General features: G+C 35.4%; 1 protein-coding gene across 1 annotated transcript in view; it reads right to left on the bottom strand.

The window, feature by feature from the left end:
- The window catches only part of LOC150099868 (V-type proton ATPase subunit e 2-like), a 57,925-nt gene extending 41,161 nt beyond the window's left edge, over window positions 1-16,764 (bottom strand). The window contains exons 1-2 of the mRNA XM_090404122.1: window positions 16,588-16,764; window positions 4,125-4,172 (exon numbers count right to left, since the gene is read on the bottom strand). Coding sequence (XP_090260248.1) covers window positions 4,125-4,172; window positions 16,588-16,685 — 146 coding nt within the window. The 5' untranslated portion in view covers window positions 16,686-16,764. The remainder of the gene's footprint in view (window positions 1-4,124; window positions 4,173-16,587) is intronic.
- Between the last annotated feature and the right edge of the window lie 5,546 nt (window positions 16,765-22,310).

The raw sequence follows: 22,310 nt of genomic DNA, 5'->3' as shown, positions 1-22,310 counted from the left end.
ATAAATAATTGTAAATATGTTAGGAAAAATGGAAAATACATTGTTAGTTATTAATATTTATGTATTTAAATAAGATATTGACTTAACATTAAATACTGAATATTTGTAGTGAACAAAAATGTAATAGTAATACTTCAATTGTATATTTGTAAATATTTTGTATAAATGAAAAGGATAATAAACTTTGTCAAAAAAACAAAAAAAGTATAATATTAATTAATAATAATCATTAAATAATAATAGTTAATTATTATAACTCTAATGTATATTTATACGTGGGCTGTTCAATAAGTAATAAGACTAATTTTACTGTGTCAAAACCACTCATCACAATCTTAATTTCTGTGGAATAAAGAAATGTTGCTGTCTGTATTAACAAAAGAGGTTGATAGATGGCATATATGGGCTGATGTGCCAGAGTGTCACGTGACTAAATGCAAGCTTGTTTCGGCACGCCTACGAGGTGAGACCAGTCGGTGAAATGGAAGCATCCTTGGAACAGCGTTATGCAATTAAATTTTGTGTGCGGTTGAAAAATCGGCATCGGAGACTTTTAACATGATACGCGAAGCTTTTCACGATGAAGCAATGTCGAGGGCAAGTGTTTTTTGCTGGCATAAAACTTTTAAGGAAGGAAGGCAAAATGTGGAATATCTTGAACGTGAGGGAAGACCTTCAACGTCACAGAGACAATGATCAACACAGCAGCGATTACACAGTCCAACACAATTTTTGCTGACTTTTATATGAGACTTGTTTTTTACTAATTTGGGTGCGCTGATTTCAAATATCAAACCCATTTTTCTCTATTCTATCACGTCAGGTTTTTCCACTGTGGCATTTTCTTTTTGCTAATTTGTAAGTTTTTGATAATTTTAAGGAGGCAGTACTATTTAGAGGATCAAAAAAAAATCGATTTTTTAATATTATTTTCTGAAAGTATGTACTTTTAAAAATCTGTTCCTAACTTTTTATCAAGAAATTCGAAAAATTCCCAAAGATATAGCCTATTATTCAAAGCAGTGCACAGATCAGAATCAGAGCACTCACCGCTCTCGCTTGTTAGTAAATGAATAAATGCATAAGAACCTGCAATGGCAAGTACTGGCGCTTTGAATGCGAGAGAGGCCGATAATTAGATACATAACTACTTAACAATATTCATTAAAAATTACAAGAATATTTATAAAAAAATAACAATTTTACTTACACATGAGTTTCAGGGAATAAATTTTTGTTTGTAGCAATTTCTGCTGTGTGTTCTGTTTGGCAATCCCTTTGAATACTCCAACAGTAGTCGGCGATCATGTGAGAATCCCATCTTCCTTGGTACCGATCTTCCATAGTTTTTAAGTCTTGATGAAATCTTTCGCCTTGTTCATCGCTTACAGCACCTAAATTCTCGGGAAATCTATCAAGATATAGGAAATGAAGCTTTATGCTCATGTTGCAACCTAGGCGCTGGAATTTTTCAAGCATTGTTTCCACTAGAGCTTTGTAATTGCACGCTTTTTTGTTTCCAAGAAAATTATTCGCAACCATCGTAAATGAAGTCCAGGCCTCTTTCTCAATTTCGTTCATAGAGTTGATGAAATTTGGGTCTCTCATTAAAGTTCTAATTTGCGGTCCATCAAATACACCGGCTTTAATTTTTTCATAACTAAGTCGTGGAAATTTGTCACATATGTATTGGAAACAGTCACCTTGTAAATCTAAAGCTTTAACATACTGCTTCATAAGACCTAGTTTGATGTGTAGAGGTGGAAAAATGATTTTTTCTCTGTCGATTAAAGGTTGATTTATAACATTCTGTTCTCCAACATTTAAGGATATTCTAAGAGGCCAATGTTTCCGACTCCAGTGTTGGTTTCTAGCTCGACTATCCCAGAAGCATAGAAAACACGGAAACTTTCTATATCCTCTTTGAAAGCCAAGTAAAAAGTTTACCATTTTAAGATCCACACAGATGATCCAGTTATGGTCTGTATATTTTAATAACTTCAGAACCTTCTCAATGTCCTCATATGTTTCCTTTAAGTGGACTGAATAGCCAATAGGAATTGAGCCATATACATTCCCATGGTGTAGTAAGACACACTTGAGACTTCTGCTTGAACTGTCGATAAATAAACGCCACTCATTTGGATGATATTGTACAACACTCATTTTACTAACTGAAATGAGTGTTGTACAACACTCATTTACTAACTGAAATGAGTGTTGTACAACACTCATTTCAGTTAGTAAACCTGACACATTGTTACAGTCAACAAACCCACACTCGTGTTTAAAATATTGTACAAGATTACTTTCCCTGCTACGATAAAAAGTTATCTTCGTATCTTGCTCCAGTAAGTTTTTTCATTTAATCTTGAAGCTAACAATTCCGATGATTCCTTTGATAGGCCCAAATCTCTTACTAAGTCATTCAATTCTGCTTGAGTAAAACGTTGCAGTCCAGAACTAGAAATTAAATTTTCATTGTCTAAATCAACATCCGGGTCTTGCTCCTCAAGAACATCTGGCATATCCCGATCATGCTCGTTCTCAAGTAAAGGAAGTCCTTTATAAATTGACACGGCTATTTCATTGGAATGAGCAACTGGCCGAATTGCTGAGTCGAGATTTGGATACACAATTTTTTTCTTATTCTTCTTATTATAACCAGAAGTCTGAACTAAACAAAAATAGCAATCATCTACGTGATTTTTCGGTTCACGCCAAATCATTGGAATGCCAAAAGCTAATTTTTGGCGTTTTCCCTTGCTCCACTGCCATAAATTTTCTACACATGACTTACACACTTTATTTGGAGCCCATGACTTGTCCTGATATGCAATTTTTACATCAAAGTATGCAAAGTACACTTTCTTAATGAAATCAGTGATATTTGTCCTTTGACTGGGAACAGTAAAGCTGCCACAAATGTAGCAGAAGGAATCTACACTATTGACACAATTTCAAGTAGTAGACATGATGTATTTTCTTCACTGCCAACTAACATGCAATTAACAAGACAAAAAAAACCAGAGACCTTATTGAAACATTATAAGCGCTCATCATACTTTCACGATCGATTAACGATTGACTGATTACGATCGTTCTTTGTCCGCTATGACGCATATAGTATTCATTTGTTTTAGGCAGTTGTCATCGTCTACTTTTCATCACCTAAATGTATTAGGTCGGTTATCGGCCTCTCTCACATTCAAAGTGCCAGTAAGTGCCGTTGCAGGTTCTTATGCATTTATTCGTTTACTAACAAGCGAGAGCAGTGAGCACTCCGATTCTGATCTGCACACCGCTTTGAATAATAGGCTATATCTTCGGGAATTTTTCGAATTTCTTGATAAAAAGTTAGGAACAGATTTTTAAAAATACTTTCAGAAAATAATATTAAAAAATCGATTTTTTTGATCCTCTAAATAGTACTGCCTCCTTAAAACTATCAAAACTTACAAATTAGCAAAAAGAAAATGCCACAGTGGAAAAACCTGACGTGATAGAATAGAGAAAAATGGGTTTGATATTTGAAATCAGCGCACCCAAATTAGTAAAAAACAAGTGTCAGATCATAATCAGCAGAAAAAAAATTTTTTTTGTTGGCCAGTGTTATCAAATACGTCAAAAAGAAGCATCCATTGCTGAAGAATGGCTTCTTATTGCACCACGATAATGCAAGGCCACATATTGCTGGTGGTGTAGTGGACGTTTTGCAGAAGAACAACACAGATATCCTACCACACCCTCCATACAGTCCTGATCTTGCACCGTGCAATTTCTGGCTGTTTCCTCAGCTTAAGAAACCACTAAGAGGCCGCCATTTCGAAAGCAACAAAGCATGTGTAAAAGCTGCAGAGGCGGTTTTGAAAGAACTCTCAAAAAACGGATTTTCACACGTTTTTAAGATGTGGATGCAAAGCTGGGACAAATGCATCGCGTCTCACGATAGTTACTTCGAAAAAGACCATGTAAATGATAACGATTGAAGGTAATCTGTTTTCTGTATAAATATAGTCTTATTACTTATTGAACAGCCTACGTACATAGATAAACTTTTATTAGAAAAATTAATGATTTTGTAAATTCATTTAGAAACTAGTCATCATGAAGATTACACTTACAAGAGATAACAGCATACTGCAGTTGTTATTAGCATTACTTGTCCAACTCTGAAAATAAAAAAATATATTACTAATTATAATGAAGAGCCAAAGGCTTCAATTTGGCGACATGAACTTATTTAAGTTAAGGGATATTATATCCCATATCGTTTCTTAGCCGAATAAGAAACTCAAAGAGTTTCATGCCGTATCTAGAAACTATATAAAGTTCGGCGATTCCAAGCGTAAGCAAATACCTGGATAGTGCAGCAGCTGACCCTTGAAGGTAGTGCAAGCTGAGGCAACTCATAGAAAGGGTGGAGCAAGCTCCGATCACTATTCTTGATATTTACCCATAATGTGAACTTAACTCCTAGGAGCTGTATTATTGTTCAACATTATGAGAGAAGGTCACTACCCAGACCGGTTTCTACCTTTTTTGAGGTCTCATCATGAGTAGGTAGACCAAGTTAATACCAAGTTTTGTAGCAAACAGAACTTGCATCCCTTCTATGAGAATTTCCAAGCGGTGTCCTATTAAATTACTAATTATAATGAAGAGCCAAAGCCAATTCTCATAGAAGGGATGTAAGTTCTGTTCGTTACAAAACTTGGTATTAACTTGGTCTACCTACTCACTGATGAGACCTCAAAAAAGGTCGAAACCGGTCTGGGTAGTGACCTCTCATAATGTTGAACAATAATACAGCTCCTAGGAATTAAGTTCACATCATGGGTAAATATCAAGAATAGTGAGCGGAGCTTGCTCCACCTTTTCTATGAGTTGCCTCAGCTTGCACTACCTTCAAGGGTCAGTTGCTGCACTATCCAGGTATTTGCTTATGCTTGGAATCGCCGAACTTTATATAATTTCTATATTCAGCATGAAACTCTGAGTTTCTTATTCGGCTAAGAAACGATATGGGATATGGGATATAATATCCCTTAACTTAAAAATATATATATTTCTAAATTAACTAAAAGACACGTACACACACGAAGGGGGAAGGGTCTGGAGAATTCTGATATACACCTAGAATAAAAATAATATCAAAGCAACTGATATAACCACAAGAAAGAACATACAAAGATATAATAATATAAGAACATTTCCTTCATAACACAACTAGTACAGTGTTTCTCAACCTATGGTCTGCGAACCACAAGTGGTCTGCGACGATGAGACAGGTGGTCCACAGGGATATTAAAATTAATTAAATAAATATATATATTTTTAATTATCCAAACAAAACAAATTAAAATTGAATAAGAAAAAATTATTGAAATCAAATGGAGACAAAAAACACCAACAAATAGCGTCAGCATGTTCAAAGGCAGAAGCAATAAAACTATATTGTTGTTCACTTCACTCCTCTTTTATTATTCGCCTTCCCTTGCTGTTTTGTCAGATTTCAAGTGAACATGTGTTATCCACATTTCAACCAATTGCTTGTTGTTTATTGATTTTTATTATTGAAGGTTTCCCTAATTCAACAAAGGCTCAGTATATCTTCAGAAGTGCTAAGTGATACTTGGACAAAGTGTGTCGGGAGTTAACCCCAGTATTTATATATTTTTCGGAAACGTTTTTTAATAATGGAAAAGTGGCTTAGAACTAGGACATTGAAAAGAAGAGCAAATGAAACAGGTGATACTAACTAACCCTAATTGGGATAACAATTAGGGTTATAATGTGTTGTAACAGCAAGTAAATCTGATACTAATAAAGTAAAAGAAATAAGCAGTTCAAAGAAAAAATACACCAGGAAATATAACAGTTCATATTTGGCATTCGGGTTTACTTGGTGTGGAGATGAAAGTGAACAGAAACCTCAATGTTTTTTGTGTTATGAAGCATCGTCGAACGAGTGCATGAAACCTGCGAAACTCCGATAACATTTAGAAACTAAATATTGTGATGTGAAAAATAAGCCAATTGAATTTTTTCAGCGATGCTTAGGGACAGTAAATCATGGGAAAGATATAGTTTCAGCCAGCCATGGGTTCCATTAATAGCAAGGCACTAGAAGCATCCTATCTCTTAAGTTTGCTCATAGCAAAAACAGGGAAACCTCATTTTATCGGGGGAAAATTTGCTACTTCCAGCTATAAAAGATGTGGTAAAAACTATGTTTGGCAACAAGTTACTATAAGATGTTGATCTGATTCCTCTTTCAAATGACACTGTCGGTCATAGAATTAATGATATGGCAGGTGGCGTAGAATCTCAGTTAATCAAAAGAGTTAAGAAGAGCTCTTATTATGCGTTACAAATAGACAAGACTAGTGATGTTACAAATGATGTGCAGTTAATATGCTATGTAAGATAGGCGCATGATAACAACATTCATGATATTCTGTTTTGTAGTGTTTTGCTATCCCGAACAACTGGAGAAGAAATATTTCACACTCTCACTAATTACATAATGCACCAAGGTATCCAGTGGGAAAAATGTATAGGCTTCTGTTCGGATGGAGCTCACACCCTTATAGGCAGGCATAGTGGGGTTGTTTCTATGGTCTAGGAAGTAGCTCTGGATATGAATTGGGTACTGTCACAAAAGCTCTTATTAATGACTAATGTGTTATTGTAATCTTTATTCTAATTGGGTGCGCTTTTGCTTTCTTAACCTCTCTTACTTATTCTATTGCGTATTATGTTTATCCACCTTTCGCATTCACCTAGTCGTATGCCTATGAACACTGGAAAATTTATTTAAGACTGCGTCACCAGTGTTTCTATATTGGCACAAGACTTAGTAATAAGTCCAGTAGATCTCTCTCTCTTACTAGTATAAAATCCTTCAATAAAGTTTAAGTAAACAGTTGTGATTCTGAAGTACTTAAACTACACTCCTAATGCCTTAGTTGTTTCCCGCTCACAAGTCCGAGTTTATTTAGGAAGAGTGCATTGTAAATTAAATAATCAGGCGGTACTCTACTGACATATAAATACAACACATTTATTTACATAATATTAAAGTACATTAATTAAACGACAGGGAGGCTACTCTCCCTACCTATCTTTAAACTTTCAGCATAAAGAAACAAAACTTTCCGTTTTCAGTACTAAAAAAAAAACTGTACAATATAATTACTCAATTACTTCTCTGCTCATTAAATCAAATTATTAAAACTCTAATTTACTCACAAAGAGGTTAGCTAACTATGCCAAGTTATTTCACAATTCTTATGCTAATTATTAACATGCCAAATGTTAATAATGTTAAATTGTGAATGAAACCATGTTGTGTAATTTAATTTTTTTCATTCACATTTAACATTGCTTATTATATATTAATCATGATTTGTATAAAAATTATTTATTATTCCTTAATTTAGGATTACTATTTAAATATTTATTCTAAACTTAACCTACTATTAATTTATTAAACAATAATATCTGTAGAATTTATGATAACTAAAATATATATATGATGTAACGAAAAGTATTATTATAATTAATTCTATAAGTAATGAAAAAGCTGATTAAGTAGCTCAAATATTCTGTTTATTCTTATTTGTGAAAATTTAACGTTATGTAATCACTCATGTAGTAGTAGAGCATTGTATTACATTAGCGAAATGTTTGCGTTCATTTGTTGTCATGGAGACGCATGAAATAAACAAGCACGAGTTGAAGAGAGCGTGACCTTCGGACTGAAAGGAGAGAAAAAGAATAGAAGGTTTTTAATTAGAGAGAAGAGAGGAAGTTTTTGCGGAGCGGGAAGGAAGGTAGGATACAAGCAAAGGAAGTGGAAGAAAATTATAAGTTCTCTAGGGCAGAAATTCATGAGAATAGTGTTTAGAAGTGAGCCAAAACATAGTGAATCATATACTTAGCTGCAAGTGAAGTCAGCTGTGTTGTAAAGGAAAATTAATGCCGTAACTGGATAAATAAAGAACTGGACATTCAATGGAAAATTCTGATTAGTTCCAGTTAGTCTAGGATTACGTCTTAATTCTATGTTGCCCTGAGAAGAATTATATTGAGATTAACTAGTTTGAGAAAAGTAAACAAGGAAAGATATCAATGCCTTATTGATGTGTTTTTTTTTTTAGAGTAGTGAAGCGCGATTAACAGTAGTTCAGTTAAATCGTTGGAGAATTTTTATTAATGTGTTCTGCTAACGTAAATAAGTTAATTCATAAGTGTGCTCACAATTAATTGATGTATTGAAGATTGTATCTGGTAAGAGTAGTCATACTTGTTTGTTTATTCTAACATTAACATATCTTCGAAGTTCAAAGTCCGAAATAAGATTGCTTGGAATATTGTCTACCTTGATCAGTGCTTCCTGTGAATTTAAACATTAAGTACAGCTGATAGATATGTGGAGACTGATTAAATAAGAAGTTTCGTTTTATTAACTTGAGCTAAGAAAGCTTGTGATTTTGAAACTGTGAATTGTATGTGAAAGCTTAGAACATTGAATTGGCATGAGTGACTTAGCAAGATGTATTAAGTTGATTGTATTGTTTCATTTTAAAGCAGAATTCTTGTATTTGTTATATATATCATATATTAAATGTTTTATTTTGTTAATCTAAATAGTGTTTGCCTGAATTCCCTTTTATTGCACCATTCATAAATATTCGAATCTTGCAGGAACCCCAAGTGGAATAGTAAATAATTCGGCCTAAATAAATGAGGAGACTGCTAACTTAATTAAGAATTGATCCTACTATTTTATATAGACTAATCTAAAAATAGGGTGGCGCAGTATAATTATAAATTTCCCTACTTTTGGATCGGTGATCAATTTGTAATTAGTTGTTATATTAATAAGAGTGACTTGAACCAAGATGGCGGATTTAGAACATAACATGAAAATAGAACGTCACGACAATAACGTCTTATGGACACTTCTTATTTCTATTAACTTAATTCTTATCAGTCCATTTATAACATATCTCCTAGATTATAAAGGAAATGTACAATAAAATATGAACAAACTCACAGAGGCTCTGTGTCGCAGTCAATCAAAGGTCTTGCACTAAAGTCACTATGCCTTCTCTTTCATCTTGCTTCTGGAGTATCTTGCTTTAGCGGCATCTCGTCGGGCTTTTGGACTGCAATCTGCAATGCTCGAATAGCTCAGGCAAAAGGTTTCAGCATACGGGCAAATTTCTCCAGCGCTTGAAATTCGCTCTGCAGCTATTGGCTTCAGTTGACCTCCCATGACAAAAGGACATCCGACCAACACTTGGCTCAGGTATTTACATCGGCTGTTCGCTCGTCTTCCCATTTTTCTCCTGTGGCGTGGGCTCGCTGTAATGTCTGGTCCTCTGGATCCTAGTCCCGGTACTTCAACTTCTAATTTCCGACGACGATAACTCTAACTGTCCACTCCAATAACTGCCACACGCCTCTGATTGCTAACTCTGGTAACTGCCGCACTCCGATGTTCGGCTCAGTCCCTTTTTATTTCCATTTTCTCCGGGACCTTGCACGAAATTTTGTAAACCCCGAAGAATTCGGCATGACTCCTTGATCTTCTTTTAAGACCAACCCATTCTTTCTTCTCCATGTATTCCTTTGATCGTATCTTGTCGGGCAGCGGAAACTTGTCCTAACCTTTCAGATCTCTCAGGCACTGACTTTGAAGGTGTTTATGTGCAGAGCTCGTAAGCAACTTTCTCATACACTCAAATCGTAAACAACTTTCTTATGCCCTCATATAGAGCTATCACACAAAATTCCAGTGGCAAAGCATTACCTTTGTTTTTGACATTCTAAAATATTCTTGTTAACGGAGTAAATACAGTTAATTCCATAGGATGATTTACAGTAATATTTAGCATAAAACATATAGAGACAAACAAGGTTATTTTTGTAACATTCTCATGAGAATTGACCTCTGTAAAAATCTATGTAAAGCGCTTTGGTATTTCCAAGCTAAACAGAGTTTTACAGTACATTGTTTCATACATAGGGAAGCGTTAGCCTCCAAAGGAATGCCACCAGAATTTAAAATGGTGCTATACAACTGTAAAGCTAGTTAATTTTATTAAAGCTCGACCGTTAAATAACAGGTTATTTTCAGTACTCTGTGATGAAATGGGCAGTGAATATATACAACTTTTGCTTCATTCTGAAATTCGCTGGCTTTCCAGGGGCAAAAGTACTAACAAGGTTATTTCAATTAAAGTACAAAGTTTTATTATTTGTAAATGAACGTAATTCTGATTTTGCATCACTCCTTGTTGATGAAGCATTGTTATCAACACTATCCTATCTTTCAGACATTTTTTCGAAATTAAATGAACTAAATCTCTCCCTTCAGGGAAATTCTTTAACTGTTCTTGATGCCTACGACAAAATAAAGGCATTCGAGAAAAAAATGGTTTTATGGATTAATTATGTAAAAGACAGACAATTTGCACCTTTTCCAACATTGGAATCCTTTTTAGTGGAAAATGATATTTTTGTTGATTCTGAGTTTCTGGAAAAAGTTTGTGACCACTTCAAAAATCTGAAACGGAATTTTGAAACATTTTCTGAATAACTTTTATAAGAAATTTCTGTGGGTTCGCAATCCATTTCAGGCTTGCAGTCACGAGAACGACCTTTTGTTATTGAAAAAAGAACAGTTAATTGAGCTTTCAAGTGACAGGACTTAAAATGCAATTCCATGATCTTGGTTTGGCTCAATTTTGGATCTTGCCTTCAGTGAGAAGTGAATTTCCCGAATTCTCTGAAGCAGCGTTGAAAATCGTCATACAGTTTTCTACAACCTATCTTTGTGAGAAAGGATTTTCATTGCTCCTTCAAATAAAAACAAAATACAGAAATCGTCTTAGTGTGTGTGCCGATCTATGACTGAAGTTGACCAATATTGAGCCAGATATTGTTACACCCTGATAACTAAGAATGTAAAAATTTCAGTTATCAAGGTGTAACATGAAAATAAAAATATAAAACCCTATGTAAGGAGCTAATACAAAATATTTAAAGACAGAAAATATGCTTGCATCCAAGTAAAATAAATATGGCAGAAATTGTTTAACTAAGTAATAAAAAAGGGAATCTTATTACAAAAAAAGGATATGGAAAAATTAGGTTAAGTAAGACAAAGAAGATTAGTGATAAGAATTTGTATGCGAGAGGCAAGTTTAACACTTGAAAAATGGAGATTAAAATATTCAAGTAAATTATAAAAAGGGGATTAATTTAGTATAGAGGCTAGCTTAAAACAAATGACGATTGCTCAAGGTCAATTCCCGAAGTGAGATGTCGTCACACGAGAGTCACGTGCAAGCGAACCGTAGCATGATTTGGGCAGACAAAGGCAACTTTAATTGGTGAGTGAGATCGACTCCAGTAGGGGGGGAAAGAAATGGAAGAAGGTGCCGATAGGGGCCATGCAAATAAAAGGGTTAGGAACCCCCCACACACACACGGCTTTTTTCCTCAGTTTCTTCACGAAATTTTCGTATAGGTAACATGTGGTTTTCCTGAGTGATGGTGTAGGAGTTATCTCCGTCCGACACAACAAGGAAACAAAGTGTGAGGGAATTCGATTCCGTATTCCTATTGCAAGAGACGAGGAACGCTGTATAGTTACAAGAAGGAAGAGATTGTCTATGTATTTCATCATCCAGTACTCATAACGAGGGAAAGAAAATCTATACAGAAGTCCATGCCCACGTGATGAGTTCCATAGTGATAGAATAGAAGACCCTATGTGTATCCTTAATTCATGCACGAAAGGTATAGATTGTGAAAACCAGGGTCCGTCCTAGAAAGGTACTGTAAAATCTTGTATCAATTGAAATCGCATATAGTTGCAATCATTGTTAATTACTGGACAGTTGAAGATATACTAGGACTTTAGTACAAGACAGAGTAGAATGAGAATAAACTAGTTTATATTATATGATAAGCATTCATGTGCAAGAGATTTATGTATGTGCATGGTATTTCATATGAGAGTGCCTTAAAGGTCAAATGTATGTATGGGCATAGCGAAAGGATAGTTTAACCAATATTGTTTTGTAAGTTAGATAAGGTAAACTGAATATTAATATAGACGTCCATGGTATTATAGCAATATAGAGCATTCTGACTAGCATAAGATTAAGTGAAGTGTTAATTTGTTCCAGGATTATATATGTATAAAATCTGTTATGATGGCATGATCGCAAATTCCCATATAGGATTTTGCCCTAATACTTGTATTTTGCTTGTGTAATTTTATTCTAAGATTGAATTGTGTTTTATATAATAGAAATTGAATTGTACCATGTTTAAGATTTTAAATAAACTTTTGTTCATTGATGATACAGTTGTCTGAAATTGCTGCCTAATGCACCACTTGAAAAAAACGTACGAACCTAATCACGCGGGAAATTAATGAGCTAAGTTACGAGATAAAGGGTCATGACTGCATAATAGTTTCACACTCAGACATAGTTTTGTAATTGATCCTTGTTTTTGAATTATATATCTTAAACTAAATGTCCTGAAAGGCGCAGTATAATATAAATATTAGGGACACTAAGGGGAGAAAAATCTTAAATATTTGAATTTTGTAATATCTCGTACATAGTTAAGTTTTTGAATAAAGATAAGTAGAGTTTCACTTGAAAGGATAAAGGAAAGTTTAATAATCATAGGTAGGGACACAACAATATCCAGTAACTCTGCAAGGGCAGAGAAGCTCAAGCATCTCATTAAAAGTAAGTAGTAACATAATTATATTATTATTTATTCATTTAATAAAAATTAAAACTTTGTTCAATGATGATATGCTTTTAATTGTTTACTTCCAATTTAATTAATTATATTTTCATATGTATTCAAAACATGCTTTTAGATTTATTATGTTATAAATGGCACAGTTTTTCCGAAATTGTTGGTAATTCCTACATAGGTTTTTATAAAAATTACAAAAAGTCAAAACAATGTACAGGGAAATAAATTAAAAATTGAAGTAAAACTTTAATTCCAACATTCTAAAATGTTATTTTTTTTGCTTTTCTGTTTGCAAAATCGTCAATGACATTGTCGAGGTCCATTTCATCACTCAGCTGGTTTTACAGACAGTAATGCAAGATTTCTTAAACACCAAAAAAGTTCTGCCTGAGGCGGATCCCCCCCCCCACACACACCTCTGTAACTTAGTGGTCCGTAGAATTGTTTTAGGCATTTTACTGGTCCTTGGGCTTAGAAAGGTTGAGAAACGGTGTACTAGTATGTTCTTTTTCTTTTTCATAGTTGTATCAGTTGCTTTAATATCATTTTTGCTCTAGGTGTTTATCAGAATTTTCTAGACCCCCCCCCCTCAAATATATTACATATCTGTAAATTAACTAATGGAGCAACCAATTTTCTAAATTAAACTTCTTTTTATTACTACTACTACTACACCCTGCATGAAGTCAGCAGACTCATTGTGAGAGGTGCACTCAACCGACAACATATTTATCATGTTGAATCTTAAAATCCTTAACACTCCTTGCATTATCAGCACATTCTGGTAATGCATTCCATTCACTGACAATTCTTCATGTAAAATATCTACTCCTCACACCCCTCTTCACCATATTATTGCATAACTTCCAGGAATGATCTCCAGTTATTCCTTTCTCACCTTTTATTCTTTTTATAATCTCATTTTTTTTTTAACCTCTCTCCATAGCCAGCAATTCAAAGCTCAAAGATATTGTCTTAGTCACTCACCTCTCCAATATCTCCACATCACACTGAAAACGAGGTGACCAGATCTGAGCACAACAGTCCAAGTGTGGTCTGACCAGTGCTTTATACAGTGGCACAACCATTTCCTTATTCCCTACATGTTACAGTATCATAGCAACACTACAATGTGTAGCCTCTTTGCTAAATGCCTTCTATACTTCAGTCTACTGTCAACCATCACTCCCAAATTTCTAATCTCATCCACTTCCTGCAGTGTGGCACTGTTGATATAGCCTTATATTTCTGAACTTCAAAATGTAGCAGCTTGCATTTATTGATATCAAAACTACAAATCCACTCCATTGTCCAAGTAAAAAGTCTATTTAAATCTTCCTCGAGGGAATTAACATCAGCAGTGCTACTTATAATTCTTTCCAACTTTGCATCATGAGCAAACAATTGAAGATCTCCAGTCAATCCACATGATATATCATTTACAAGCAAAAACAGCAGGAGCCCAAAAACAGAACCCTGGGGGCACGCTACTGGTTACCCTCCTTTTTTGAGACAATGCTCCATTATACAAAACCTGCTGGTATCAGAGAGCCAGTCTCTGATCCATCTAACCAATATACTATATATTCCCATCCTTTGCAGCTTGTACACCAACTTATGTGATATCTATCAAATGCTTTTGCAAAGTCCAAGAACATCACTATATATGATTCTCCCTTATCTGCAAAAGACATGATGTACAATTTGTGGATCTGTGGTCTGTTTGATGGAAAGAAGGATTTGTACAACGTGGATGGACTGTATCTGAATGGTGTTAGATGTCTGTAGGGAGCTTTATTCACCGAGCATGCTGACATGCAAATTGAGGGAAACTTAAGCAATTTGGGTGGAAGCAAGTGAGTTTGTGTGAAGGCAACCATAAAGCGAGTGAGTGTGAGAATGATCATGTGAGGAATCTAGTCTCTCAATCAAAAATATTGAATAGGTTAGTCAATTAAGAAAGTAAAGGTGGGTGGAGGGACTAAAGGGATGTTGCCGTATCTATATACTAATGCCAGGAACAAGAGGGACGAGTTTTTGGCATTGATTACTGCAGCCCAGCCAAAAGTTGTAGTCATTAGTGAGACTTGGCTAACAGATGATGATGTAGTTACAGGGATTGAATGTGAAGGGCTTAGTATTTTCAGGGAAGATAGAGAAGATAGGATTGGGGGAGGAGTACTGTTGATGATAGCAGATGAATTGCAATCAAAAAGAATAGGAGACGGGCGAGAGGGTGGCTGTTCATTTGAAGCAATCTGGTGTGAGATTAAGACCATTAATACAAAATATACAGTTGGTTGTTGCTATAGACCAGAGAATTCCACAGATGATCTGGAAGACATGCATCACCAAATTAGTACGAGTATTATTATGGGGGACTTCAACTATGGAGATAGACTGGAAGGAAGAAAGATCACATGGCAGAAATAGAATTTATACACTTGCTGAGAGATAATTACCTAAGGCAGTATGTGATAGAGGGGGGGGGAGGCAAGGAGAGTATTGGACCTGGTCATAGGATCAGAAGAGCTATCCATAACCAAGTTAACTTGGTTATTTAATAAAACTCAGTTATTTAATATGCTATTTACATATATACAGATGTTCCCACTCATAAGAAAAACACTGGAAGTATTTATTCATTATTTTTAGAAGATTTTGCTGAATTAACTCTTCAGAAATAGTAAAATCTGTAGGCTCATGTTTCAATTTTTCTTTTGTCAAAAGGAGTCCAATCATCAAGGGAGTTTGTAGTTTATTTCTTATTTTATTCTTATTTATTGTCACTGCTGAAAATAGTCTTTCATTTGCTGCTGAATGCCAGTTGGCGTAAGTATGGGATCGCACGGGGGGATGGCAAACAATGAGAGGGGGGGGGGAAGAGAAATGCTTGTCATTGAATGTGACATATGGGGAGGTGGGAGAAGAGAAAAATATTAAACTCATATGTCTAACTCTCATGTTGTTGTTATTATTCAGAAGGAAGAAAGTACTAGATCTATTGGTGAACACACTAGAACACTAAAATTTTATTGTAAGTATTATAAAATATAAGAACAGTGGTAGTCACACTGTTCACAGTAATGCAATATCAATACTCGTTCAAATATTATTATTATTATTATTATTCCTGATACCTCCAAGGAGTCCGAAGACTCATCTCGTGACAGTCTTTCTTGCCACCAACATAAAATCAAATACTTCTGGGCGGCGGTCCTGAAAGCTAAGTTGTCCTTTTAAAAACACTCCGCCACCACCAAAAAAAAAAAAAGCTTCCCACGTAACAGTACACTCTATTTCAGAAATTCTAATATCACGAATACTAAAAAAACTTCCGGAGCCGTCAATCACACAGCATTAACATCACGTGATTTTGTTTTCTCAATTATCCAAGGCAGTAGTTGTGGTATATTAATACCATTCTTATGGGGGCGGAAAGACACTGTTCGTAACTTTCTCTCGAATAGTTGGAAAGAATATTTTTCCTCCGAACATAAAAACTAACATACGTATATAGTAGGTTAGTTTTTATGGGAAAGAACGAAAACATACTAGGCATGTTTTCGTTCTATCCCATTTTCGTTGCATTCACCAATTGCGGAACTGTGCGTTGTCATTATAATCCATTGGGTATAATTCAAGCCCACTAGTATTCAAATTATCGCATATTTTAAAGTTTGTCCATTTGTATATCAATGGCAAATAGCGAAAAAGTGAATCACAATTCGAAATAACACTTAACGCTCACACAGGTTTGTGTAACGGTGAATTATAAATACTCACCCTCTATTTTCCCCCTTTGGAACAAACCAGGGTAAAACTGCCCCAACAACCAACCAAAACAAAGTAAAAATAACAACGGGTGTTGCTGCAGCAGGCATTATTCAAATAGCTTCTTTTCCGACTGAAACCAGATAAACTACAAGAAACAAATCAATATTACTTTGAGCTATGTGATAACGGTTCAATCTTTCATCGCTAGATGGAGCCAAAACTCACAAGTTTTAAAATAATAATAATAAATATTAGGACTATTTATAGTAAGAAGGTAAACAATACTCATCTATTAGCATGAGTTTACAAGATAGATCCCTTTAAGTCTTCCCAGCAGTGGTGTAGCTAGAGCTTTTGCCGCCCCTCTCAATGCACACCAAAAATCCTACAAAAAGTCAAAACGACGCATAGGGAAATAAATTAAAACACTATGTTTATTTATGAAGTAAAACTTTAATTTCAACATTCTAAAATGTTATTTTTCTTGTTTAAGTTAAGGGATATGTCGCCGAATTGAAGCCGTTGGCTCTTCATATATTTAGTTATTTTTCTTGCTTTTATGATAGCAAAACCGTCGATGACATTGGCGAAGACTATTTCATAGTAATGTAGGTAATTCTTAATCTATTTTATTTAAAAAAACTCCTCTCACAACTAGCAACACTTACAGCAATTGTGTGGAAAATTCGCAGTAGTATTACAATATTGGAAAGCGTTCTAGAGACTATTTTAAAATTAACTGCGAAAGTTCAAAAAGGTTCAAAGTGCCGCCCGGAGCGGACAGCCCCTCCCTAGCTACGCCTCTGCTTCCCAGGAATCTTTGTGTTTTATAAAATCCTTTTCAGTGTAAAAAAGTGAATCACAACTTGAAATAACTCTTACGCCCAAATAGGTTTATATAACGTGAATTATAAATACTCACCCTCTATTCTCCCTGATTTGTCCCCCCCCCCTTTTGGAACAAACCAGGAAAAAACTGCCCCACCAACCAACCAAAACAAAGTAAAAATAACAACCAAAAAATAAATATAACAACAGCTGTTTTGACCATGTAGTTCTAGTCAGAAACAGAAACTGAAATATTTTGGGGAAATCTTGTTCTAAAATTCCGTTCAGACAGAGCGACAAGAATGGAAATATTTGAATCAATTTATTTATTTATTTATTTTATTTATTTATTTTTTTTTGAATGTATTCAACAAAGTTCTATTTCATTAATGTGATAAAGGCAAATAAGTCCGCACTTACGGCCTTTATCTGTTTTTAATTATAATTTCATAATAAAATCCATACAATACATTGCAGATTAAAGTAAAATAATTAAATCCAACCAGACAACTTCGTTGGCACTTGGAAATAGTGTTGGTTTCCTTAGTTCATGAATCATAGCAAAGTCCTTTTCCTTAGCTATCAATAATACACTGGATTCAGTAAAAACTTTACAGGACCATGTTCGTCCTGATGAAATAATTTATAAATTAGCTTGATCTCATTTATTGTGTCTCCATTCATTAAGCAAAAACGTATAATCACTGATCAGCAGTGCTTTTTTCTGGAAAAGAATATGCCCGTACTCACTCACCATGAAGATGTTATTACAGCAACTTCCACACCTTTAACATATCCTCCAATATACCCTCGTCGTTTCTAGATCGCTTCTTGCTTTTGGTATCAACTGCAGAATTACAACCTCGGAGCTACCATGAGTTCATATATTTGCTAGGATTGAAATGAGTGAGAGGAGGTTCTACTGTCCTGATGAACATCACTGCAGAAGTTGTCTGTACAAGCAGAGATGACCTAGATGAATTTACTATAAGATTCATCTGAGAGAAAAGAGAAACCCCTTTCACATTCACTGGAAGACATTACAAATGTGCTTTAGAGGAAATAGTTTGTCTGGGACTTTATTTTCTTGAAGATATTCACAGAAACCACGAATTGCTTCTCTTTCATTTAAGCGAAATTTGTGCTAACTCTTTAATTTCAGCTTCACCAAATGTCAGAGGCTTCCTTCCCAGGATTTTCTGGCCAATACGTGGAATCTAAAATCTTAGCACATTCAGACAAATCAGCATCATCTCCTTCATGCAGTTCTTCTGACTTTGAAGAGATATACTGTAGTACGAACCAGGATTTTCAATTCATTCTTCAAAAAGTTGAACTGATTCTTTATCTTCCTGTCTGCTTTGTAAAAGTCAATATTTCTCTGTTGCAAATCTAGACTTAGTTCAATAAATTCTTGGAGAGCATCACACATAAGGCCCAAATCAAGAACGAACTTGCATGACGTTATTTTTCTTAAAAGGCTCTCATAAAGAAAGCGAGCTTCTTCTTCTGTCATCTTTTGCCTCCAGAAAATGATGGACGAGGGCTCTAAGAGTCTTGCAACATTGCAGAAACAGTGAGAAAACTAAATTCAACCCAGAAATGCTTAAAATTCTCCTAATTATAAGAAGTTGAAGTTCTAGAGTCGCTGCACATTCCAGCAGTTCCCTAGCATTCTTAGGTGATGCATGACAAGTTACATAAAGTTTGTCCATTAAACTATTAAAGCGATTCACTCCTGCCACATCGTTCACGGTTTCACTAACAGACAATTCAAGGCGATGGCTAGCACAATGTCAGAAAAGAACACCATCACCGAAAATACACTTCGTGAAGCGGATCACGAAACCATGACCGAAGATCCACGTGGTCAAAAGGAAGCAGATTCTGATAATGATTGGCCCAAATGTTGGAAACGTTTGAAGAAACATGATTTCTGCGAGAGAAACGAGTGGCTGTATGTTATTATTATTACATGACACCTCCAGGGAGTCCAAAGACTCATCGAGGGAGAACACCTACTCTACAACTCTCCACCAAATACAGTGAACAACATCATCTGTGCCAAAGCCATCTACCGCCTACCACCACCACTAGTATTTCCATAAACAATCAAACATCCATGCCTAGGCAGGATTCGAACCCGCGGCCTTTGGCTGGATAGCGGATATGCTAACCACTCGGCCAACAAGGCCATCAGGATCATCCCCACCTTGGCCGTGTGCGTGCTCTGTGTGCATTAACATTGTGAGCCACATCGCAAATGAAATGAGAAAAACATTAATAGACAATATAGTGAACTCCAAGAACAAAATATCGTTACTTATTGATGTTAAGTTCTGAATTTAACAGAAAATTAAGTAATTTACGTTTCCTTCAGACTTAACATGCGTTTGAAATTTTGAACATATATTGACATATCAGATGTGCTAAATTACTTGTAACTTACCAAGAACATTACTAAATTGAGGTCATTTATCCATAATTCATGTTGTAATATAAATATTGTGAATTGTTTGTGATTTTAAGGTATATTACGTTTGTGTAAATGCTTGTAAATTTGCTGGGAGACTAGCTAATGTAGATTGCGAGAAGCTGAACACGGGAAACAAGTACGCATGCACCGAGTATGGCAAGCACGAAGCCCCTCCACACACACACACACAAACCGAAAAGCACGCTAGGGGAGAGTGTGGCGCTACGTACTGGGAGACGTAGGGTGACTCACGTAAAAGGGGGAGGGGAAAAGCAATGACGTAGAAGGAAAGATTGGCGCGCGATTTACAACGGTAGCAGCGCCTAAGAGAAGGCTTTTTGGTCGCTTTTCGTTTGGTTTTGGAACCTCTTTGTGGCACCTTCTCGCCCCATGCTTCGATGAAGTCATCCAGACAAAGACTGAAGGAGCATGCCATGATGTTCATGAAAGCTTGCTGGTCAACGTTTAGCCAAGCGGAAGGCAGTTTCCGCTTCCCCAGGAAAAAGCTAAGACATATTGAACCAGTTGAAGAGAAAACAACGGTCAATTACTTTCGGCGGCGGAGATATGTCCTGTCCGGACCACCAGTGAAATACTACAGATAATATAGAATGAGGCAGGAATCAAAAAGAGAAAGTTCAGTCGTGAAGAATGAGAAAGCCAAGAATAGTCCCCCGGCAAATGGTAATGTAAAGCATTTGTTTTGTTAAATAACTGTGTTATGGGAGAAAGCTTGTAAATTTAGGAAGGACATTAAGTTTTTTTTGAGGTTATTAATTATGCTAAGAATTTTAGAGATAGTTAGATTTTGAAGCAGGTTATACATGAAATTTTGAAGGAATTTTGAAGTACAGAGGCATGTGGAGGTTACTTTGTGATTTGATAAGTGAATAATCCTTACCCTTGAAGTGTATAAAAGTGCATGGCTGTTCATAGATAGAATTGCTTACTTGAATTGATGTGTGTTGCATGCTATGAGAAATTTAGAAGGTTTTGATTATTATATTCATTCTTTGATGTCAGCTAACGCCTTTTTATTCCCGTATACGGGAGTTGGCGAGGCCATTTAGCCCTGTCTAACTTTTGGAGACTGAGTGGGCAGTTCAATCTCCACTGGTACCCAATCAGAGATAGCTGGCAGAAGGCTATCACTAATTAAGTGGCACGCAATGAAGAGAGATGGCTCAACAAGTGTTCCATCTCGTGGTCCCTAACCCTAACACAATATATTTAATGTGTGAATAGTGAAATTATATGTCAATGTTTATTTATAATGAGTAAATGTCTGAATTGAAATTAAATGTTGTTTTCTTTAAGTTTAACTAGTGATTTGCCTGATTTTTATTTCTATTGCACCTTCTCACAAAATTCGAACCGCAGCGGGAAATAAATTGTTAGGGTGGCTACAACTGAAAAATAAGCTTAAGTGATTTAAGATAGTGTACTAAACTGAGTTCTGGTTCCTTGATTTTGCGCTGTTCAATAATCTAGGATTCAGGATGGCGCGGCATAATAGAAATTTTCCCTGCATCCGAAGAAGGAATTAGAACCAATACTGAAACAAAGGGGATCGGCACTGTCCGGTAGTTAACCCTTTGTCTTCATAAACAACGTGCACTTAAGAGTGAATAACGGCCCTGAGTTGATCTTATGACGGATAGAAAGATAAAGCATATTACTTAGATGAAACTAAGCTAGAGAGAATTAAGTAAGAGTTATTCAAAGAAAATAAAGTGAAATAACTTAAACACAAATATATTTAACATTGATGAATCAACAACTGTGAATAACACAACAACATTAATTGTTATTGTTCGTGTAGTTCTTCCTGATCTTTCGGCTCTTGTGAGTCTTTTCCTATATTTGATCGAATCATCAGATGTAACTGCTAGAGGAATTCTAAACTCTTTACTTAGTCATCTTGAGTGTTTGGGATTATCTGAAGAATACTTAAAGGAGTGTTTATTGTCTGTAACTTGTGATGGTGCAGCCAAGTTGTTTGGTGTGCATAATGGTGCATAACAGACAATTCAAGGCGATGGCTAGCACAATGTCAGAAAAGAATACTAGGAAACCTCTCTTGCATTAGCTTCCTTACACCATTATGCACACCAAACAACATGGCTCCACCATCACAGGTTACAGACAATAAACACTCCTTTAAGTAATCTTCAGATAATCTGAAACACTCAAGATGGCTAAGTAAAGAGTTTAGAATTCCTCTAGCAGTTACATCTGATGATTCGATCAAATCTAGGAAAGACTCACAGGAGCGGAAATTCAGTACGAACTACACGAACAATAACAATTAATGCTGTTGTGTTACTCACAGTTATCGATTCATCAATAAGTAACGATATTTTGTTCTTGGAGTTCACCATATTGTCTATTAATGTTTTTCTCATTTCATTTGCGATTTGGCTCATCT

The sequence above is a fragment of the Typopeltis vanoorti genome, chromosome 14 (genome assembly GCF_054136105.1).
Source record: "Typopeltis vanoorti isolate ZY-2024b chromosome 14, IOZ_Tvanoo_1.0, whole genome shotgun sequence".
Classification (NCBI taxonomy): domain Eukaryota; kingdom Metazoa; phylum Arthropoda; class Arachnida; order Uropygi; family Thelyphonidae; genus Typopeltis; species Typopeltis vanoorti.
The sequence above is the reverse complement of the archived record's forward strand: the minus strand, read 5'-3'. Positions and strand labels throughout refer to the sequence as shown.